Source organism: Pantherophis guttatus, chromosome 6 (assembly GCF_059756535.1).
Source record: "Pantherophis guttatus breed Tessera chromosome 6, ASM5975653v1, whole genome shotgun sequence".
Classification (NCBI taxonomy): Eukaryota; Metazoa; Chordata; class Lepidosauria; order Squamata; family Colubridae; genus Pantherophis; species Pantherophis guttatus.
In genome coordinates this window covers 59,925,209-59,950,104 of record NC_142068.1, presented here as the reverse complement: position 1 = coordinate 59,950,104, position 24,896 = coordinate 59,925,209, and the positions used below count along the sequence as shown (strand labels likewise).

At 37.8% G+C, this 24,896-nt stretch overlaps 1 protein-coding gene across 1 annotated transcript; it reads left to right on the top strand.

Annotated features, from left to right (window-relative positions):
• OAT (ornithine aminotransferase) lies at positions 1-24,896 on the top strand. The gene is made up of 10 exons (XM_034436404.2): positions 1-180; positions 5,966-6,184; positions 14,275-14,499; positions 16,002-16,097; positions 17,073-17,200; positions 18,626-18,748; positions 21,006-21,134; positions 22,400-22,513; positions 23,378-23,522; positions 24,382-24,896. The coding sequence occupies exons 2-10, from the start codon at positions 5,986-5,988 to the stop codon at positions 24,540-24,542; spliced, it is 1,320 nt and encodes a 439-aa protein (XP_034292295.1). The 5' UTR covers positions 1-180; positions 5,966-5,985; the 3' UTR covers positions 24,543-24,896.

Below are 24,896 nucleotides of genomic sequence, written 5' to 3'. Positions count from 1 at the left end.
GTGCCGTGATTGGTGTGATCGGGGAAGCGAAACCAATGAGGCACCTCGCAGGCGGCAAGTCTTATTCGTAGGTTTGTGACGTGATCGGCCTTTTTTGCTCTGACGGGCACCGGGAGAAGCCGAGCTGACGTTTCCTCGAAGTGTTTTGGAAGCCCGGGGAAAGGGAGCCGGATCTCGGAGGTATCGCGGAGGGATCGGGTGCCGGTTAGCGTCCGGTTTGGGGTCTGGGGAAGGGAGAGGATGCTGACTTTCTCCAAAAGTCCATTTCCCGGGAGTTTCTGGATGGTGAGAAAAGAGAGGCTGGTACTTGGAGGAGATCCGGGTAGAGCTTGTTCCTGTTGGGGGATCCTGCAAAGCCCTTCTCAGTTTTTGCCTTGTTAGTTGCATAACTTCCTCCCAAGCCCTCCTGTTGAATTCGATGCCACATTGGTCACTCTTCCCTTCCACCTCTATTCTGATTGACGGATGGATGGATGGATGGTCTGGAGTACGATCATATATCCTGAGCATGTCAGGAGTGTGGGTGCATGCAGGGAAAGGCTTCTGTTTTATTCAGCTGCAGTCGGTCTTGATAAAATAAAAATAACTGCATAACAGCATCCTTCAATCCTCTGCGTTGCCTGGGTCTTTGTAATTTTTAGCAAAAAATCAAAGGTCTCCAGGGATGGCTGTGTCTTGATATTGGTTTGCACTCCTTACACATCTACTGAGGATCTTCTACACATCTTCTTTACCTAAGAATAAGAGGTTTCACTGACTGGTTATTAGATATGGCAATATTTTTTCCAAGGCAAGCCGTTCCAGTATCCCAGGCAGTGAGAGATGAAAAATCTTTTTGAGAACAATTTGATTTAATTAGGTCTGAAACATATACACTTTTTTGTCTCATGTTAGCTCATGTTTATGGAATGTTGCTCATGTTTGTCTCATGTTTATGGAAAATTTGTTTAAGATACATATCTCCCTCGCACTTTTTGGACATGTTAGCTTTTGAGACTTTTTGAGATATTATACCAACATGTCCAAAAAGTGCGAGGGAGATACGTATCTTAAACAAATTTTCCATACTGGTCTCCAGTTTCCCAAGAAATAATAGTGTTTGTTTTGTTCCGCCAGGTATGTCCTATGCTGGTTGATATGCCGGGGCTAGGTTTTGAACCATAAAAATATTACTTCTTTTGCATGTTTTGAAAATTAACATCATTGTTTCCTTTAATATTGGAGGCAAATTTTATGTCTTGTATAACTATTTGGCACCAAGGTATGGCTATTACAAGGGTTTAATTATTCAACCCTATTAATGGACATATCTTGGTGCCAAATAGTTAAGGATTAACTATGACAAGGGATTTTTAAGGCGCCACTTTCAGTGGTTTTACTTCATATTGAAAATGCCTTTTCAACCTCCCAGGAAAAGAGGATTAAAGATAGTATATATGCTACATGAGTAATATAATTCAGTTTTGATTTTTTTTAAAGCAAGGGGAAATTTGGTTTTTATAAAGGAAGTTTTAAAAATAGTTCTCTTGCTTTCTGTATTTAAAATGTGTCCATAATTTTCAGGTGTATGTGTGTGTGTATCAGATTTTAATATTAAGATAAATCTTAGTGTCACCTTTCTTACAAAACAAGCTAATTTGAGGAAGTATGAATGGCCAGTCTTCTATAGTCCTATTACACTCAGACTGATGCAACTTTGAATTACGCAATGTTAAACCTGGATCTCATCCAGATCTTATGTGATATTTTTCCTTGAAGTCTCTAGATATTTGAGGTGCATTAATATCCTGTGTTAATATTAACAACAGTACTTACTGATACATCCTGAACAACTAGAATAGTTATATAAGTTCCTTGGCAGCTGTTTAGCACTATCCAGGAATACGGAAATACTGAAACCAATGGAGAAGGATGTTTTTTCTTGTTTGTAGTCATCTTGCATTAACATATTATTAGAAGAATTTTAAATACATTTTTAGCTGATCCAGAAATACTGCAAAAATACCGAATCTTTCCAAGGAGCCTTATAATTCATATTTAGCTAAATATCCATCAAGTGAAACACTTAGGATCCTTTGAACACAAATGGCTGCTTCAGAGAGTATCATTATTTAAAAAAATAGCATCCTTTCCATAGCAAATTATTTGGTTTTATGTTTAACTAAACAACTTGTGACCCACTAGGCCAGGGGTGGGCAAATGTGGCTCTTTTACAACCTGTGGACTTCAACTCCCAGAATTCCTGAGACAGCTGTCTCAGGAATTCTGGGAGTTGAAGTCCACAGGTTGTAAAAGAGCCACATTTGCCCACCCTGCACTAGGCCATCCTTTCAGGGATATTTCCTTAACAGATACCTCAGTGCTCTCAATAGTAACGGAACTTCTAATGTGCTGCCTTCACTGGAAAAATTGGGCTATGTTCAAAGCTGTATCTGCCTTGAAAATGGCCTACATTAAACTATATAGCAGTTTAACATCGGTGCAGGAAATCTTTTATGACATTTTGTATTATGTTATAAAATGCCAAATTTCAATTCCACAGAGGCATGGGATCCAGATTTTGGACACATTCTATAAATTAGCCCATTTGAAATGTCTTGGTTCAAAAATCATTTCACTACGATGCACCATTTCATCTGTTAAAGATTGTAGGCCTGAAAGTTTATAGATAGATATATGGATAGATGTATCAAGGAAATAATCATGTATCAAGCATAACATCATAAACAAGTAGGTGTCATTGTGAATATCAGTTCCTTGTAAATGTTTATATATATGTCAAAAATATAATGTAGTACTACTATCTGATCTTCCTTTTTCAAGGGTTTTTCAATCCGCAGCAGTAATTGTGGAGAGGGGAAATTTTATAGAATGATTCTATCATGTTGCTTCTTTGCAGGTCTCTAGTGCCTGCCAAACAAGGACGCTTAACAGTAGATATATTTAGCTAATATTTGATCAGGTAATCCACTTGTGACCTGTCAAGCATATTTGAACCAAAGCTTTGAACATGTAGATAAGAAACTAAAGTATTTCAGCAAAACACAGTGATTTTCCTCTCTCTTGCAACACTTGGTGAGAAATTCCAAGGGTAGCTTTATTTGTTTAGAATACATTTATGGTACCTTACTGATATTTTTTTTACTTAGAATGATACAAAAGATTAAAAGTACAGACAAATGGTTATTTGTTCAAGATAATCATGTGACATCTGTGGGAGAATTGTGAAACTCAGGATGCTTCCGCTCACAATTAATGGCTTTGTCTCCATATTAAAACAAATGTTTCATACTGACTACGTTTGCATAATGTGCAAACATCGGGATGGCCACTCCTAGTAAAGTTGACTAAGTTGACTAAGAAAGATGACTTGATGGAGATATGAAGAGTCTGTTACCAAGGCAATAGGGGCCAAAACATTTTTAAAGTCAAGAGTGTCGAGATAATGTTCAGAAGTGGATCAGTCATCTCCCTCATTCATTGAACAATAAGGAGGAGGAGGTATCGCACAATCAGACTTGCAAGATTATATTGTTAGAACTAATCTCAATAAATAGAGTTTTAACTTATTCGTCAAGTTAATATTCTGATCAGGTCTACTTAGTGGACAATAATCCATATGTAGATCCTGTCCTCCCCATCCCTGAGCCCACTAACATCATACTGCCGAAATTCAATAGTACAATTACAATTTTTTATTTGTACATTTTTTTTTTTGAGATTCAAGGTATCACAGACTAATGCATGTATTTTGTTCTGTATATATTTGTATATTCACCACTCAACTGAGGCCTAGAATATCAACTCTGTCACTCCAGTGGCATAGCCATACTTCTTTGCCACTCAGCCTCAAAATATATGAAAAAGTAGAGCATAGATCCAAACCAAAACATGTTGTCCAGACTTGTGCTAAACCATGCTTTGTTTAATCTTAAGATTGTTGAATAAACCATAATTAGTTAGGTTCGTGCACACTGGTAAGCCAGGGATTCCCAAATTGTAGATTAGCAACCCTTCAGGAAAGTCACAAGCATTTCGTGGTGGGGAGGTTGCAAAACCTTTTTCCGAGCTGATCAGGCTTGCGAAAGCAAAGCAGGCAGTTCTGCAAAAACATGTTCCTGTTTTGCCTGGACAAAATTAGGAATGAAATCTGTTATTTTAAATAACTAGCTTTCCAAAGAGAAATGATTTTTGAGTGGTAGGAGAAAATCGAACTGGGCTGACAAAAACAAACCTAAGTCAAGAAACCCTGATAAAAGTTACATATCTTCTAGTAGGTAATATACAGGTAGTCCTCGATTTATGACTACAATTAAGCCCAAAATTTCTGTTGCTAAGTAAGTCATTTGTTAAGTGAGTTTTTCCCCATTTTACGACATTTCTTGCTCAGATTGTTAAGTGAATCTGGTTTCTCCATTGACTTTTCTTGTCAGAAGATCGCAAAAGGGGATCACATGATCCAGGGATGCTGCAACGGTCATAAATATGAACCAGTTGGCAAGAATCTGAATTTTGATCACATGATCATGGAGATGCTGCAAAGGTCGTAACTGTGAAAAACAGTCATAAGTCACTTTTCAGTGCCAGTAACTGAATAAACTGTTGTAAATCAAAGACTACCTGTATTCTGTCATTCAGTTTCAATCATTTCCGTCAAAGGTCTATCCATCTTCATATTTCTGATGTTTTGATACACAAACACACTTGCTAGCAAGTAGCCATTCCTCTGCAGAAACACACCTGCCTGTAATCTATTAGAAGATTGAGAATGTTTCTTTATTGATGTCAGAAACATCACAATTAAAATAAGGCATACTATATGGCATAACATTTAAAATATAAAATACAAGATTAAAATATGTACAGATTAAACAGATCTTGCCTAGATAGAATAAAAATCACATGAAGTATTAGTAACTCTTTATAAACCTTAGTAAGACTACACCTGGAAAACTGCATCAAGTTTTGGTCACGTTACAAAAAAGATGTTGAGACTTTGGAAAAAGTGCAAAGAAGAGCAACTAAGATGTTTAAAGGCCTGGAGACTAAAAAGTATGAAGAACGGTTGCAGGAATTGGGAATGGCTAGTCTACAGAAAAGGAGTAGGGGTGACATGATACAGTATTACAATATTTGAGGGGCTGCCAGAAAGAAGAGGGGATCAATTTATTTTTCAAAGCACCAGAAGGAAAGACAAGAAACAATGGCTGGAAACTAATCAAAAAGAAAAACAACCTGGAATTAAGGAGAAACTTCCTAACAGTGAGGATAATTAACCAATGGAGCAGCTTGCCTTCAGAAGTTGTAGGTGCTTCATCAATGGATATTTTTAAGAAGAGACTGTACAGCCACCTGTCTGAAATGGTATCCTGCCTGAGCAGGGAATTGGATTAGAAGATTTCCAAGGTGCCTTCCAGGTCTATTCTGATTGATAAAAACTAATAACATTAATTGCATTCTGTCAGGCTGTCAAGAGGTACTCAAGTATACACATGTGTTGTTGTCTGCAGGTCACCACAATCAAAGAATAGAAGCCACTGGATAGCCCCATTTGTTCAGAGTGTCTCTGGATCTTATAGAAAGTAGAAATATGGGACTGAGTCTTTCATTTTCCTCATTGTCCAATTTATTTCTAGGGCAGTTTTCTTAATTCAGCATGCTCCAGTGCTCACATGCAGTGAATTCTGTGATTCATTCCAATATATTGGAGGGTGGGAGCCTGGGAAAGGCTGCTTTAGAAATTTGCCCACTGTTTTGGAAAGGTTTTAACAGCGTCCTTCAGATTTAGTTTGCTTGAACAATATTAAAATGCTTCAAAAATGTTAATAAGTTGTTCAAACTCTTGAATCCATTGACTATTATTTCTGGGATTTAATGTTAAGTATTTATATATATATAATTTTTCTGATAAAGCTGTGGCTCCCTAGGAATCTACAGATTTCTTACCATTTTTCTTTGGTTTCAGATTACAACTGTACTACAATCATGCTTTCTAAACTGGCCCATCCACAACGCTTGGCAGTTCTGCATCGGGGTATCCGTACTTCAGCAAGTACGGCTACATCGGTTGCAACCAAGAAAACAGTCCAAGGCCCACCATCCTCAGACTACATATTTGAGCGTGAAGCTAAATATGGTGCACATAATTATCACCCACTACCTGTGGCACTTGAAAAAGGAAAAGGTACACCTTTTTAATTGATGTGATTTGTTTCTAAGCATTACTGGTTTAAATAATATTGGATTACATTGGTCTTAATTTTTCACTTTCCTTCCCCTTAATTGCAGGTACTTGGCCACTAAAATAACGATGTTCAGGGAGAATGTTTAGGAATAGTAGGGCTCTGTAGCTGCTGTTTGAGCTGTTTTTCCTCTCTTTCCCCACATGCCCTCTGAAGAAGGAGAGAACTTACTGTGGGATCAGTCCTCTTTTTTTTTTTTTTTGCTAGCTGGCAGATCTAGCATAGTAATATCACTTAAAATTTATATACCGCTTCATAGTGCTTTTAAAGCACTTTCTAAGCCATTTAGAGTGTCAGCATATGGAGTGAACAATCTGGGTCGTCATTTTACTGACCTCGGAAGGATGGAAGGCTGAGTCAACCTTGAGGTGGCCAGGATCGAACTGCTGGTAGTGGGCAGAATTAGCCTGCAATACTGCTTTCTAACCACTGCGCCACCAGGGCTCTCAATCTAGGAAAAACAAGAAGAAATAAGTTCACGCATGATAAGAGAGGGCAACGGAGCAAGGGGGAATGGACTGGCAGGGATGTCTGTCGAGAAGACTGATCTCTTTTATTGTATAAAAAAGCAGCTTTGTGACTGAATAAATAAGGAAGCTAGGTGCTCTTCTCATAACAGATATTGCAGCCATATGACTAGAAGTATGATGAGTAGTTTGACAGTATCAAGTTGTAACCATCAGTTGCCTCATATTAACAGCTTATTTATGCATATGGATGAGTGAAAGAATGGCTGTGCTGTGCCCCAAAGATTCCTGATCTAAGTATTACAAGCATCCTGCAGCTTTTTCTAGCTAAGATATTAATGTGATGGAAGAACTTAAAGGTTCCTGAGAGAGAGGCGGTCTTCTTTAAGTGACCTGGAATTGTCGTTTTGTCATTAATTTGCTTTTTGAGGAATGATAGCTGGGATGCTATAGTTAGAATAACATTCTTCCTCTGAATTTTATATCTGCTTCAGGAAGAGTAAAGTATGGAGTTCAGGATGAAGGAAGTTGACATCAGTAAAAAATAGAACATAATAGCATGCCATATGGGGGCAAATAGTTATATCAACTTGTGTTCTAGGTTCCCTGTTCTCTTTTGATGAATTGGTTAGATTCACATATCATATTAAACCATAACTTGAGTTTTTATTATTAGTATGGTTAACTTATTATATGACTTATTATTCTGTTTAACATATTGTATGGTCTCAATCATTGTTTAACTATGGTTTATGGTTTAGGGTGATAGTGTCCTAGTCAGCAAATAATAACTAAAATTGTGGATTACTGAATATTTGAATCCACCCAGTGACAGTCTAAATGGATTTCCCTTTCAGCCCCCATAGTGTATGTGCAAGATACAGAGTCATTTTGGACTATGGCTTTTATAATTTGTATATCTGGCACTGCAACATTGATTTTGCCTGTGGTTGCTATCTTTTCTTTCCCAGTGAAATTTGGCATACATTTATATTTATGTTATAGGAAATAGGTTACCAACGTCATTGATTGAAACAAATCCGTAGCTCTTTCTCTATTTCTGTCCTTCTAAGTATGACTTGGCATTTACAACCAGCTTAGTGGATACAGCATCAACACTTTTAAACCTGGGGGAACATGTAAATGCCACGTTTCAATAGATTAATCCCGGAAAGCAACTCCTATTTCACTGTGTGATGCCTGTAGCCTACTTCTGTTTTCACACTAAAGAGAATTCTTGTAAATGGCTTTGCTTCTGGCAGATACGACCAGTTAGTACTGAAGATTCCTTTAGTACTAAATTGACATTTATTGACATTTAATATTTTTATGCAGTAAACATGCCATAGCATAAATCTGCAACCCACTATAGATTTTAAACATTGATACTTCAGTAATTGGCCATTATTTTCAAAGTTTCATGCTAAAAGTAATTTGATATATGCTAAGAATCTGCAAAAATAATGTTGGTTGTCTTCAACCTTTGCAGAAAGTCAGAAGTATTCTGTACCTCTTAACAGCTTCTGACATGGTTGACAGCTACAATACAAAGGAGGGTACCAGCCTTATCGATCTGATATTTTTCTCTAATGCATGTAAAACTAGAAGTGATCCCTTATTTCGTAATGAGTATCTAAAAAAGGGAAAATACAGTATTTATTAGAAACAAGTGTTATATTCACATTGGGCCTTACAGATAGTCCTCGATTTACAACAGTTTGCTTAGTGACCGTTCAAACTTACAACGGCACAGAAAAAAGTGACTTATGTGCATTTTTCACACTTATGACTATTGCAGCATCTCCATTGGATACGCGATCAAAATTCAGATCTTGGCTACTGACTCACATATATGACTGCCGCAGTGTCCCTGGGTCATATGATCACTTTTTGCAACCTTCTGACAAGCAAAGTCAGTGGGGAAACCAGATTCATTTTACAACTGTGTTACTAATTTAAGAACTGCAGTGATTCACTTAACAAATGTGGCAAGAAAAGTCGTAAAATGGGACAAAACTCACTTAACAAATTTCTCATTCAGCAACATAAATTTTGAGCTCAATTGTGGTTGTAAGTTGAGGACTACCTATATTTAGTACTAAACAAATCTGGTTCCTTACCAGATTCTGATACAGCTTCAACAATGATGTGACCAATAATGAGAGGACTATATTGCCAATGACAGAAATATGCTGTCTTCATTGGAAAAGTTGGGATCCATTCAGGAATGTATCTGCCTTGAAAATGTCACGGTTAAACCTCAGCACAGGAAATGCTTATGACATATACAAATATAACTTGGATTCCATACAGGGAAAACATTGTAATTATTTGCAACAGTTCTCCTCTGTCTGGGGGAAAAGAACCCAAAACCCACTGAGTAGCAAGGAACATCCTGATGATAGTTGAGGAAGATGCAGACAAACCTCTCTTCCAGTGAACCAACTACAGTATATCAGTCTCCCGATGACAGTCATTTTGTTAGAATCACAGTATCTTTTCAAAATTTCAAAAGTCCCAATAAGCAAAAAAACCCAAAACAAAACAAACCCCAAACCCACAAAATCCTAATTCTAGTATGAGTGATCTTCACATGATAATATTGTAATAGATTGTGCATATGAAAAATCAAGGTTGGGACAGGAGACAAGAGAGAGTGAGAGAGTCCTGTCTCTGCTTTCAGAGCTAAGCAGAAGATTTTACTTCATATATAAAGTATTGCTCACTTCCTGAAATGATGCCAATGCTATTTTGAGGAAGGAAAAAAATAACCTTGTTTTTATGAAATTGTAGGCAATTAAACAGGGTTTATTTGTACATAAGTATTTGCCTCTTGTCAACTCTCTCTCTCTGTTGGAATGGTCATATGGTTAGGGTTGTAGAGCAATTACAATGAATTGCCTGTAAAAACTCCATGGAAAAAAATCCTTGCCTTGTTTTAGAGCCGTGGTGGCGCAGTGGTTAGAGTGCAGTACTGCAGGCTACTTCTGGCTGCCAGCAGTTTGGCAGATCGAATCTCACGAGGCTCAAGGTTGACTCAGCCTTCCATCCTTCTGAGGTAGGTAAAATGAGGACCCAGATTGTTGGGGGCAATATATGCTGACTCTGTAAACCACTTAGAGAGGGCTATAAAGCACTGTGAAGCGGTATATAAGTCTAAGTGCTATTGCTATTAGCAAAGTGGAAAAATGTTCTTAATGGATTTTGGGATCCATTCAGAGGTGTATTTGCTTTGAAAATGTCATGGTCAAACATCAGCACTGGAAATGCTTATAGCATTTTGCGTTATGTCACAAACTGTTTCATGGTAATTTTTATGTCATAAACTGTTTTAGAAAAATTGTCAAATTTCAATTCCAGAGCAGCATTTTCTTCGTTAGAATATTGGCCGGTATTTAATCAGCTATTTTTGTGTATCATATGAGAGAAACCTGTGTCTATAACTGGATAAATGTATGCTAAAGAGCACAGCACACATTTTTCCTAATTTTCCTGAAGGCCTGTTCCAGATATTTGCATGAATATCCAAATTTTTCTTTTCCCTGTAAGCTCGTTGCTGCTGGGCTGATGATTCACCTGACAAATGCTACTAATAATCTTGGTGGAGAGAAAATGTAAATTCAAAACTGAATTTACCTGGAGCCCTGGCATATTTCTGACATAGTTACTTGTATGATATTGTTGGTCATGTTGCCTGAGGCAATTAATAGCCTCATTTATTTAGCGAGCGTTAGGCTGAAAAAATTGAGGTATATGCAAATTGAGGAAGTTAGCTGTACAGTTAATCCTTGCTTAGCAACCACAAGTATGACCATTTAAAGTTACAATGGTGCTGAATGAGGAGACTTATAACCATAGTTGTGGTATCTCCACAGTAATTTGATCATGATTAGGCAGCCCTAGTCCTAACCCACTAACATGTAATTGGGTTGTAGTGTCCTGCGATCACATGATCACCATTTGCTTCACTGCTAGTTTCTGACAAGTACGGTAAAACAGGAGTCCCCAACCCCCGATCTGTGGACTGGCACCAATCCGCGGCATGCCAGAAACTGGGCCGCACAAACAAGCGAAGCCCCATCGATAGGACGTAGGCAGCACATGAAACCACACCCCCTCTGGTCCACGGAAAACCCTCTCTCCATGGTTCCTGGTGCCCAAAAGGTTGGGGGCCACTACAGTAAAGACAGTGGGGAAGCTGACAAGAAGGCCCAATCATGTGACATGCTTAATGACCACATGCAATTCAGTTAATGTCTACAACTGCTCTCATAAATCACTATGATCTTGTGATTTTTCTATTACCAGCAGAGTTGCTGATCCCTGAAGTTAACTGAGGTCTATCTATAGTTGTATGTTTATCTGTAGCCATAATGAGAATTGCAGTAATTATAAACCAACCTGGAACTAAGTCGAAATTTCCTGACAGAACAATTAATCGGTGAAACGAGTTGCCTCCAGAAATTGTGGATGCTTCAACATTGAAGGTTTTTAAGAACAGATTGGACAACCATTTGTCTGAAATGGTATAGAGTTTCCTGCTTGAGCAGGGGGTTGGACTAGTAGACCTCCAAGGTCCCTTCCAACTCTGTTATTCTGTTAAAGACATAGTTGACCTATGGAAAACAGAATGCAAATCATTGGTCCAAAGGCTGCTATTGCAAAAGCATATCATGTTTAAAGAAGAAGATAAGTATTTTGAAAACCCATCAGATACTGTGTCGCAAATAAGAGTTGGGCAAGACCGTTCAGCTGTAGAAATGACTGCTTGAAGTTAAGCTGAGACTATTGCTACAGCTTCATCCATAAATAAGAGAATGATGGAAAGAGTCAGTTCTGACCGAGATTTTTTTTTTGAATGCTGCTTAAGCTTTCAGAAATACAGAAAATCTCCCCAGCCAGTGCCTCCTTCCTGTTAAAAATATACTACTAGTTGTGTGAGAAATGTTAACGTTTCTTGGTGGTGCAGGTGTCTCTTCCCCATCTATTTTTTTATTTGGGACGGTTGGAACACTTAATATTTCTCCTTGTATTATTAGTCCACTGAATAACCTGAATAAAGTACTAAAAAGCAAATGAAACTAGCATAAGAGTTTCAGTTGAGATTTATGTTCAGATTCAAATCTGTAAACAGGAACAGAATTTTAATATCTGATTCTTTCCCTCTCATCTCTCTCATCCTCCTTCTGTTTCCCGTTGTAAAAATTACGGGGCCTTTGGTTTTGCCTTTCTACAAAGACAGAGCATATTTTACGAGGCTGCCCAGGATTTAGGGCACCAATAATTTGCAACACTTGCCACCTTATCCATGGTGCCGCTGCTTTTTAGCAAGCTTCACTACTTTGTGAGAATGTTATCATCGGTTTAATTAGAAGCTTAAATGGTGTCAAAGTCTAACTATTTTCTTGCTACTCTATAGCCTCATAATGTTAGATAAAAGCTTGTTGTACAACACAAGCAGCTGGAAACAGTTTGTAGGTCAACTATTTTACTGGTTTACAGCTGCACATTAGCAGGTTTGTGTAATAATATTGTCTCACTGACAGTGTGCTTGGCAACTAGATAAGTAAGAAGTAATGTGCTTCCTTAAGGACAAGTACACAATTGTTTTGTCTTGGTATCTTGCAGCCGGCTGAAACATATTATTATGGGAGAGAAATGCAGCTATCTAGTCTTCTGCTTACTTTGCAAATGTGAAAGTAAGCAACCTTCCCTTGGTGCCATTATATCAGCTGATGCAAGATATTTATATTTAAACCTGTTGTGAGCTTTCCTATAACTCAAAGATCTACCCTATGTTAATTTGGTTAGAAATTACATTTAAGTGCATTGTGAGCTTTCATATAACAGAAAGATCTACCCTATGTTAGATTTGGATAGAAACGACATTTTAGACAATGAATTAAAATAAGGGGTAAGGACTAAGTATAGACAAATCATCACGATACATAGGGCAGAGTGTCAAATCTGATCCCATTGCGGGCCGCATCAGGATTTTGTTTGCCCTTGGGGGGATGGGGTGGGCGTGGCCTAGTTGTCACGGCTGACTGGGTGAGCATAGCCGGGGGGGACCGGGGTGGCAGGGCTGGTCCTTTGCCATGCATGGGACAGCCCCGGGGGACAACTCTGGGCCTATCGTGGGCTGGATCTGGGCCGCGTGCTTGACATGTCTGATGTAGGGAAATATAGGTTTCACACACCCTTTGAAGAAATCATGCCCTCCTGTTTTCCTGATTTTTTGGGGAAAGCTGGTCATTTAGAAGCTGGTGTTTTAACCAATAATGAATTACTGTCTTTGGAATGGATTTTTTGCGCTTGATGTCTATATCAATTAATGATAGTTTCTCTTAACGAAAATATAGAATGCTATATATGGTCGACATTGCCAGATGATCATAAACCAGAGATACTTCTAAATTGTGTGCAGCTCCTCTTCTTATTTGTTCCAGCATGCATTATCACTCTTGGAGAATGGGGGAAATAATGGGGTAGAGTTGTCCCAAACTCCTGCTATAGAATGCATCAAAAAAGTAAACCCTGATTAGCGCTAATGAAGGAAGAAACCTGGCAGTTCACTCAAATGAGAAAGTTTTTCTTAGCAAAAGTATGCCCAGAGTCATTTTCAAAGGGAGAGGATCATTCTTGGTATTTCATTTTATCAACTTGAATTTTCAGACTTTAACATGGTCTAAGTATCAGAAAATTTGTCACAGCACAACTTCATTTATATTACATTATCACTCTACTCACTGGGCTAATTTTCTGTGAATGCAACCCAGGCTATAAAAGATAAACTTTTAATTCTTGTGTTCAAACCTTGCCAGAAATGAGAAAAGATGAACTCTATACTATTATCATTCTGATTAAGTTTTGCTAAACAAAATGATTTCATTTACAAAGTGTCTTTGTGCTGAAATGCGACTTTAGAAATCTTGATTACGTAACTATGGTTTTATCAGATAAATGACTTTCAATGCAGCCTCTGCACAACTACTTAAAAGTAAATCTCATTTTGTTCAGTCGGATTCTAGGTGATTGAGAATATGATTTCAACTTCCAGCAGTACAAGTAGTCCTTGATTTACAACCACAATTGACCCCAAAATTTAGATTGCTAAGTGAGAAATTTGTTAAGTGAGTTTTGCACCGATTTACGGCTTTTCTTGCTACAGTTGTTAAGTGAATCACTGCAGCTGTTAAATTAGGAACATGGTTGTTAAGTGATTCTGGCTTTCCTATTGACTCTATTTGTCAGAAGGTCACAAAAGGTGATCAAATGACCCCGGGACACTGCAACCATCACAAATACGAACAAGTTGTCAAGATCCGAATGTAAATCATGTGATCATGGGGATGCTGCAATTGACAGAAGTATGAAAAATGGTCATCAGTCAACTTTTTCAGCGCTGTTGTAACTTTGAATGGTCACCAAATGAACTATTGTAAGTTGAGGACTACTTGTACTGTATTTGTCACATGTCAATTGATAGCTGCTTAATTTTTTTTTTTCATGCAGATAGAGCACCTTGAAACAACTAAATTTTGCTTGTTTTAATTCCTTTCCAGGTGTTTACGTGTGGGACGTAGAAGGCAAAAAATATTTTGATTTCTTAAGTTCTTACAGCGCTGTCAATCAAGGTCATTGTCACCCAAAGATTGTAGCCGCTTTGAAATCCCAGTGTGAAAAACTTACTCTTACCTCAAGAGCATTTTATAATGACGTGCTTGGTGAATATGAAGAATATATCACGAAAATGTTCAAATACAACAAAGTGCTTCCAATGAACACAGGTAACATTTGTTGACATCTCCTCCAATCAGAATGGAAATAAGCATCTGGATAACATCTGTGTTACAGAAGCAAGCTGCAAATTCTAAAACATGAACTTAGTTCCCGGCACCATGGAAATCTGGTTGGACACAACATTCTGTGTCTGATCCCATTAAGAGAGAGAATGACTTTGTTCAGTCACTCATTCAGTTTATATGGCTGCTCCTCTCAACAAGTGATTCTGGCTAGAACAGAATTAAAATAAAGTAAAAACAATGACAAATTAAAAAAAAATCAAAATACATTGCATGGTGCTGACTCCTCCATATCCCAACTAGGATGGTCTTCCTGTAGGGAATCAACCTCTCACATTTTCCGTTGAGAAGAGAAGTACAAATAAAACTACTGTATTTTTATTTATTTATCAAGAATCAGGTGCTACCTTTGTTTTTAAGTTTTTTTTCCAGAGCCATGACTCTTTTACTTTCTTTTTCTGGATCTCTGTAAGGTAGAGATTCTGTGTCCTTTTATGTTATTTTTACCTTATTGGTTTACATTTTCAGTTTTTTTAAAAAAATCTTAGTTACCCAAAGCCATAATTTGCCAGTTGAGCCGCCACGTACATAGATTAAATAAATATATTTGACATCTGGACTGCCTTAGATACCATACCATCTGTGAAATCACTAGATGGCACTTGCAGGCCAAAAATATTGAAAAGAAAATAATAATTAAAGATTTAATTAATTTTTTTTTTTTAAAAAAAATCCATATATTGGGTGCTTTGGATATTGTAGAAAAATCCTATGATAGTGCCTGCCCCTGAAAAAGCCTGAAAAATAGTTTTCTTTTTTCACAGTAATATGAATATGGTTTGCCAGTGTTTTGTTTGGATTATCTTTAAACTTTCTACTTTAGTCTGCAACTCTGGTATTATATGTTGGTCTCCTATTCAAGGCTACCCAAGCCAGTCCTTGCTTCTGAGCCCAAACAGGGTCAGCCATAAAGCTGCTACATGGACTTCCAACAATTTCACAGTATAAACAAGAGTGGCAGCAGCACAGAAATAAGAATCTTCTAGTGCTTAGAAGAGAAAGCTCAAACTGTAATTGAGCAAGGGAGAGTGCCATAAATAGAATGGACTGGTCTTTTTGTTTCCTTCTGAGCTTTTTTATTGTCTCTTTTGAATGGTACATAAATGTCTCTATGTGTCTATGTGACTAGAACATATCCTCTCCAGCAGCCAACAACCAGATAAACAGGGATTAGCACCAGAGAAACAAGCAAGTAGAAAGCAGTACCACAATCAAGGAACTACCAAGAAGAAACCTATACCCCCACCAACACTGGCAAGGCAAGCTATTGTCTCTAAACAGGGAGCAAGTCCCACACTCACTTGCACTAATGATGTTACCTAGTCAGTTAATGAAATGTCTGAAAGCAAACCAAGTTCAGAGAGCACCATGAGCTCTGCAATGTTTATTTCCTGCTTTCCTTCCCATCTATGTGTTCTTTGTCTTAGGTGTGGAGGCTGGAGAAACAGCATGCAAGCTGGCTCGTAAATGGGCTTACACAGTGAAAGGTATTCCAAAATACAAAGCAAAGATTATTTTTGCAGGTGAGTAATCAATTACAGATTATGAAAAGCAACAGTAAAGCGAAAGCACTCATAAGCCAGCAAATGAAACTAGAACAAAACATCAGATGAGGAATACTTTTGCATTTAAGAAGAGATTCTGGGTGTTTTGGTTAAACATCAAGCATGACATCTTAATATGTCATACTGTTTCAAAGAATATGCAGTATGTTATGTGTTATTGTTATAAAATAGCATTTGTAATGAATATGTTAACTGTTATAAGTTTCTATGGCATTAAGACAAATCTTGCTTTAAGTTGCTGTCAGGTTGAAACTGTAGTTGTAAATAGATTAATTGGAAGTGGAAAAACTTCATATTTATTGGGACTTTGTATTAACATTGAGAATTGTATTACATGCCAGCCATCTAGAATCAGTATGTTGGCTGAAATTCTTAAGAAGCATGTATAGTTAACAAAGCAGAAGAGTTCTCTTGTATAATAATAGTAGTGCTGGAGGTTTATGATGGTCATGTAATTTAAAGTTCAAAATTATAAAATATGTAAAATGTATGGTTCTATTCATCATAACAATAGAAAACAATGGTCAAGGCTGCTTTGGGATCTGCTCCAATTAGGTTGGTACTCCATGCACTCAGTTTTAATTGCTATCGTTTGCCATTCATGACCTTGGTGTTATTATATTGCAAGGTGTTTGTAATGTAAAGATGAATGCCCCTTCTTACGAGTCTATATTAGATAGCAGCATTCTGTTATAGTTGGAAATGAAAAATGTAGGTTAAACTGTGTTAGCTGTAGCATGGTATCAAAAACAAATGTAACAAAATTGTGACAGAAATCATCAAGATGGAGGAATTCGATCTATATTTATCCACAATAAAGGTGACAATGCATTTTGAACATATAGTTACTCATACCTTTTATTATCTGCATAACTGAACAGTAAATATAGTTACTTCTCTTAATGTACTCTTCTTTCCCCCACCCCTCACTAGCTGGCAACTTTTGGGGAAGAACATTATCAGCAATCTCAAGCTCTACAGATCCTTCCAGCTATGATGGGTTTGGACCATTTATGCCAGGTTTTGAAGTAATTTCCTACAATGATTTGCCTGCTCTTGAGGTACCTCACAGTTTCCCAGTCTATGTTGCAAGATATTTAGCTAAATGTACTTTCGTTTTATGGAAGCTGTCCTGGAAGACTGGAATAGCTTTTCCAGAATTGGTTCTGAATAATGTCTTAAGTATAAAAATTGCACATGGAGGTTACTTTAAGTCAGGAGTCTCCAATCTTGGCAATTTTAAGCCTGTGGACTTCAACTCCCAGAATTCCCCTTTGCTGGCTGGGGAATTCTGGGAGTTGAAGTCCGCCAGGCTTAAAGTTGCCAAGGTTGGATACCCCTGCAAGTGATCCTGCTTATGAGATGTGGACTTGCATATGAATGAATTTTCTCATAGAGTGGTGATAGAATTGAACTGCTTCAGCCTAAGAGCACATAGCTTAGTAACAGAAAATGGTTTTATAATAGTTTATAGTAGAGTTATGCACAAAACTCCACCCTCTCTGTCTATCAAGTGGGAAAAATTCTTTTGGGATCCAAATATGTTCCTACATATTTGGCTGCTCTGGAGCCAAATATGACAAAAAGAAGGATTCTGCTATATTGGTATGTACTGTAGAATTCAATAAAATGTTTAAAAATGGAAGCAAGCACTTCAGAATTGAAAAGGTGAAGTGGCCGTATACAATATATGTTGAAAGGAAGAAAGGATGTAAAGATGAGGTACAACCTGTTGAGCAATGTGAATATGGTCAGTGTTGGGCTTCAAGGTTTAGAAACCCAGTGCTGCCGAATTGACACTGGCCATGAAAACCTATGCCAATTTGAATATGATTCATGATGAAGGGACTGAGATGCTGGCTCTCAACTTGTGGAGAAGGCAGGGAGAGCGGATAATACAAACACAAAGAGAGCAAAGCAAAATGAAAATAAGGCAAAGTAGATACAAAAAGTGTATCGATTGAGGAAGAAGAGAAGCAGAAACAAAGGGCCAACAAAGGGCCAACTTTTTATTAAAGTTTCACTTGTTTCTAACGAAAATTTCAACTTCTGGTTAAGTTAGTATAGGGAGAAATGTGCCCCTCAAAAATTTACCACTAAGAACTGGAGAAGAGGAATATTAAGGGCTATTCATTGGCATATATTTTTCAGGTATTGTTTAAACTATTGCAGTTTTTTTTTCTCAAGTGCATTCCACTTTATAACGTTATTCTATACATTTCTCACACTGAGACTATTTCAAACCAATGTTAATGTAAAGTGCCACAAAATCGAATTCTTTATATGGATAGTGACATATGCTTGTGTGTTACACTGAATAAAATCTACATTTTTTTAACAATTAAAAGAATCTGGTATGAGCTCACTTATTCAGAAATAAGATTCAGTATGTTTTGGTTGCAGATCTTAGCCAAGATTAGAATTGCCCCACTTCTGAGTTGTATTTAGTGATTCTGATTACTCTACAAATGTGTTTGTCCTTTTAGCGTGCGCTTCAAGATCCAAATGTTGCGGCCTTTATGGTAGAACCGATTCAAGGTGAAGCTGGTGTGGTTGTTCCTGATAAAGGTTATCTCACAGGAGTGCGAGAACTTTGCACAAAGCATAATGTAAGTGATTGTACCCAAAAGACATTGTAAGGAAGCATGTTAGTCTATGGTAGTCAAAAGTCAGAAGAGATCTGATAACACCCTTTCAGACTAGCAAATTTCATTAAAAGTCATAAACTTTCATAAACTAACAATTCACTTTGTCAGATGTTCTAAAATGAGAATACTTAAAGTTTGGGAAATGGCCAAGCTTTGTAATTAACCGACACCCTAGTATCTTTTTAGAGCAGAAGAAGGAATTCTCTATTGCTATTACATATGTTAAGGCACACATTAGAACAATGATGGCGAACTTTTAGACACCGAGTGCCCAAATTGCCTGTGCGCATGCCCAAACTGAAAAGTGTGTGCGCACATGTGCGTGTGTGTGCAGGATGGACATGTGTGTGCATGCACATAACTGCGCATGCATGGACATGCATGACTGTGCATGTGAGGACATGCACGCAGATATATGTGCATGCGCAGCAGAGACCCGAAGACCAGCTGGCCGTCGGGAGGTGGGACATCCCAACACTGGCAGTGCGGCAAGAGGTAAGATCTTTTTCTTTCGTGAGCTTCTGTTTTGTCCTTTGCAGGAAAACAGAAGCTCACAAAAGAAACGCCACGGAGATCTGACCTGGGGCGACGGTGCGTGTGCCAGCAGAGAGGGCTCCGCGTGCCACCTCTGGCACACGTGCCATAAGTTCGCCATCATGGCATTAGAATATCGCCTGGCAATATTCTGTGATACCTAAAATGATATATTTTCTGGATTTTGTTATTGTATTCAGGGCTAAAAACCCATTACTGGGCTACAACATAGCTATGTCTGGGCTGGGGACTGCATTCTCAAAACTAGGCAAAGGCAGGATATAAACATGGATAGGGTGAGAACACAAAACTAAAATTGGTTTTAATTTAATTTAGGGTGTTTAAAATGACAGAACCTTTGATTAAATATAATTAGTACAGTATTCCCTATGTGTTTCATAATCTCCCCTTTTTCTTTCAGTCAGAATTAATAATTTGGTGGCAACTTTTAAAAACTTTGTCCTAAAATTTCTGAGGCCTTAAAGTATAAAAATTTTACATTTTAGGTATAAAAAACCAAAATGCCTTGGAGTTAATAGTATAACACATTTTGAAAAACCAGTGTTCCCTTTTCTCAATAGTGATGCTTGCATTGTTCTGTTGGAATCTTTTTCTCACAGGACACATTACTCAACTCTACTATCTTATCTGCTCTGTGCCTATCTGAAGCAGACAGAAGCGTATGCTTTATGTGTTCTTAAGCTTGGACATTTAACCCATTTCTAATCAACAAGTAAACTGCCTTTACTAACTGATTTTGTTGACAGGGCTGTTTTAACAACTTTGTTTACTTTTGGTTACAGCATAGTTGAATATTAGCGGCATTTTTATATTAAACATGTTTCTTAGTTTTAGCTGCATAATAGTGGCTCAGATAAAAAATTGCACGTATTATCAACTTCCATACAGTTAAAACAAGGGATTAGCAGGAGCTATAAAGGACTATAGACCTTTTCTGCGGAAATGCATGGGTTTTTTTTAAAGATTAGTCTTTTAGAATGCTCCTTCCTTCTTCCCTCCCTCCCTCCCTCCCTCCCATATTGTTTTCCCTTTCTCATCCTCTCTGTTCCCTTCTCTGCTTCCATCATGCTTTTGTTCTTTCTGCTGTTAGGGAAATATGCACTGAGAGAATGGTCTGTATATACAGATGGGATCACTTAAATTTTTAAATGGGGTACATTATTTTGAAATAGATGGCGTTAGGGCAGACGTTAGGGCCATGTGGCAGTTTTGAAAGTAAAAAATGATTTGGTGCAAGTGGTCACGACTGTTGCCATGTGAGCCTCATAAAAGGTGCAGTTTCCTTAAGCAGTTGCCAACAGGTATAACAAGCAGAAAAGTATAACCTCCAAACCACTTTTCCCCTCGCAAATCTGACCATTGCACAGCAACCCTAAATTAATTAATTAGTTTTGGTTCTGTGGTGAATCAATATAGTATGGTCTATAGCCATCGGTAGTTCTATTGATTGATTGGCAGACAGACAGATATAAAATTGTATATTGAAAGTAGTGATTCCAGGATGCTGCCCCTCACTAAAAATTATGCAATATACAGATATTATATTTCTTTGTGATATGATCATATTAGCTTGGAATATTAGAATAAACTTGGTATGTTGAAGAAATATTAATTCTTGAATTTACATACAAGGCTATTGTTTTATTCTCTTTATAATTAACAGGTGCTCTTTATTGCTGATGAAATTCAAACTGGATTAGCCAGAACAGGGGAAATGTTAGCTGTTGATCATGAAAATGTTAGACCCGATGTGGTTTTGCTTGGAAAGGCGCTGTCTGGAGGTATTTATCCTGTAAGTGCTGTTTTTTTTTTAAAAGTACTCTGAATTTGTTTTTGAATTTTTGAACAGATTAATCATAATAAGAGTAATTTGTAGAACGCTGAACTACATTCCTACCCTGAAGTTGTTTACAGCATGGTAGGACTTCCACAAATCTTGCCAATTTGCATTAAAACTGATCTTAGTAGAAAGGATCTCTATATACTGAGGTAGGGTTGCTTTTTAAAAATTATATATTTTTTATTTTCATGAAACACTTTTTAGAAAGGAAAAAATGAAAGATGAAAAAAGAAAAAGGGAAAAAAAGAGAGAGAAAACATGAATAGGGAACTTACAAGGTTCATGGATTTAAATAAGATCAAATTTGTTAGAAAAGAATTTTCAGTATGTCTTTAGTTTTATAGGGCTGATATAGTCTGTTGTCCTTGATGGGTGTGCATTTGCTGCAAAAGATACATCTGACTGAATTCAAGAAGAGAATCTGTGTGGAGGGTTGTAACTTCTGAGACAAATGCATGAGGGGAAACTTCCTTGAACTCTATGGGACTTAGTTCCAAGCATAGGATAATATCAAAATCTTAATTGGCGAATCATTTGGGCTTCCAAGAGTAACTTAGAAATGAACTACAGCCTTGAGCTAAGCAGGAGGGACTGAAATGGCGGAACATTCTCTATGATCCATCTGCTAAGGAATGCTGTCTGGCGGGGGCCAGGAAGAGAGTCTTTTTTGTTATGACTCCTGCCCTTTGGAATATCATTCCCTGAACAGATTAGATTGTCTCTGACCCTGATGGCCTTTCATAAAGTCTTAAACAATTGAAGGACAGAAGGCGGGGCTGAGCCCATACTTTGGCGATTTATGAGTCTGTTTTTACTTCAGTTGCTATTTCTATGTTTCTGGTTGTTCTTTTAGATTTTCTTTTAACACTGTTGTGCTAAGCATGGATTTGAGATGGACAACGTATAAAAATTGAAAACATAAATAAATAAATAGTGGCTGGCTTGGGCTGGCACTGGCTAGGGCTGCAGCAGAAATAATTGGAGAAACTTTTAGCATTGCTGATCCAAGACACTTTTCCAAGATATTGCTAAAAGCAGATGCAGCACTAGCATTTTTCAAGAAGCAATAAGGCAGCAAAACACTGAATTAACACCTAAGAAATGAACTGTTCTATGTTGCTACCTTTAGCTGTAAACAGCAGGCGTTTAGGTGGTAGGCAACAAAATATTTTGAAAATTTTTTTTTTAAAAATTTCTCAATCATGCTACTTCCATAGGTGTCAGCAGTTCTATGTGATGATGAAATTATGCTCACCATAAAACCTGGCGAACATGGCTCTACATATGGAGGGAACCCACTGGCCTGCCGAGTGGCCATGGCAGCACTTGAGGTATGCAAGTAGGACCAGGATATCTACGGGACCGCCTTCTGCCACCAACAGCCTCCCACCGACCAGTTCGCTCCCACAGAGAGGGACTCCTTAGGGTACCGTTGGCCAACTTATGTCGGCTGGCGACACCCAGGAGGAGGGCCTTCTCTGTCGGAGCTCCTGCCCTTTGGAATGAATTGCCCCCGGATATTCGTAACATCTCTGACCTCCGGATCTTTCGCTGTGCCCTCAAGACCCTACTGTTCCGACAGGCAGGGCTGTCTAACTGAATGATTTTAAATTGGGTTTTAAGTTTGGTTGGTTTTAAAATTCAGCCAAAACTATTTAATGATTTTAATTAATTTTAACTATGATGTTGTATATTTATGTTTTAATTCTTGCTGTACACCGCCTCAAGTCCTTTGGGAGAAAGGCAGTATATAAGTAAACAACTACTTCTTCTTCTTCTTCTTCTTCTTCTTCTTCTTCTTCTTCTTCTTCTTCTTCTTCTTCTTCTTCTTCTTATTATTATTATTATTATTATTATTATTATTCTTATTATTATTCTTATTATTATTCTTATTATTATTATTATTATTATTATTATTATTATTATTATTATTTGAGGCCTTTATGAAAACTTCTTATAATATAATGGAATTTTTCGATAACTTGAAACCTGCAGGTTTTGAGACACAGATACTAACAAACACTGCAGAGTAATTCTACATAATTTGTTTTAGGTCTTTTGAAAGAAGACACGTATAATTTTGGGAACCTCTTGATTGCCTGTCATAGCGCTATTCCATATTAAAACTTCATATTGAAATTATTATGATATCCCCAGTGTTCATTCTTTTCAAGTTCATTTTAAAAATGTTTTAGGTCATTGAAGAAGAGGAATTGGTTAAAAATGCAGACATCATGGGCAGCCTATTGAGAAAAGAGCTGATGAAGACTCCATCAGATATTGTCACTCAAGTCAGAGGAAAAGGATTATTGAATGCTATTGTTATTCGGGAAACTAAAGGTAAAATGATCATTATATTGTGCTACCACTTGTGATAGAAAGTCCATTTCATCATTCCTTCAAGGAAGATTTGCAGGACCAGTTCTAAAACAACATCCAAATATTCACTGCGCCCTTCAATCTTTCTTGGATGGGAATCAGGGTGGTGTAGCTTCACTGGGAAGATGGTTTTCTCCTGCTACCCTCACACCTTCATCACATTTCCTTAAAGCAGGGGTCCCCAACCACTACCAGGCCGTGGCCTGTTTGGAATTGGGCTGTGGAAGAGGTGAATGAGCCCATGCACAGTACCACTTGTGCGCATAGTGGGCATGTGAGCGCGTGCAGCGCCATTTGTGAGAGTGGCAGGTATACATGCCCGTTGCCGGTGCAAATGGAGCTACATGCGCATGCTTGCCTGCCACCCATGCAGAAGCATCCCGTCTCCCATCTTCCTGCCAGTCCGCAACGGTTGCAGTCCTCTGCCTTAAAGCACAAAAATATCTAGGCAGCCTGTAAAGAAGGGAGTGATATGCAAGAGCTGAGATGGAGTTTACCAGTTCTGGGAATTGAAGTTTAATATATCAGGAGGGCACCAGCTTGGGGAAGGGCTTCTGCCATAGGTGCAAAAGGGAAAATGTCAAGAGAACTCTTGCCAAATTCAGATTATCAATATATTCACAGCAAAGTCTAAAACCCCAAGTATGTTGCCTCCATGCAACCATTCAGTAGTTCCAGTCTTCTTCAAAAATTGTTTTGTCCCCTCGCCGGAAATGAACTCAAATAAAACCGCAACCTATTTGTGGAGTGCTTCATATGGTATTAGATTTGGATTCTAAGGAAAAATTGTCAATCTTTTTTCTTTTTAATCTTTCTGAAGATTGGGATGCCTGGAAAGTGTGCCTGAGACTCCGTGACAATGGACTGCTGGCCAAGCCGACACATGGAGATATAATCCGGTTGGCTCCCCCACTAGTGATCAAGGAAGACGAGATCAGAGAGTGCATTGAAATTATCCACAAAACCCTCCTCTCTTTTTGAAGCCGTCTTGTTTGACCTGTGCCCGTAATCAAATGGCAAACTGCTGTAGCTGAAGCATGGTATTGCATTAGCTCAGCTTGATCCTTCCTGGTTTATTTAATTTTTTGCTCTGTTCAGCCACAGAAAAGCTGCCTTTGAAGATCAAACTAAAACATTTATTTTATAATGGACCTAAAGCGGAAAAAAAAAAGACGAAATTTCTTCCCTTTTTTCTGTTCGTGGACTATTTGTTCAATCTCTTTTAATGAACTGTAATTTGAATAGTTACATTTCAGCCAAAGTATAAATTATATACCTTCCTGTACCAAATATTACATCTAATGAAACTTTTCATTAAAAAAAAAATTATGGGCA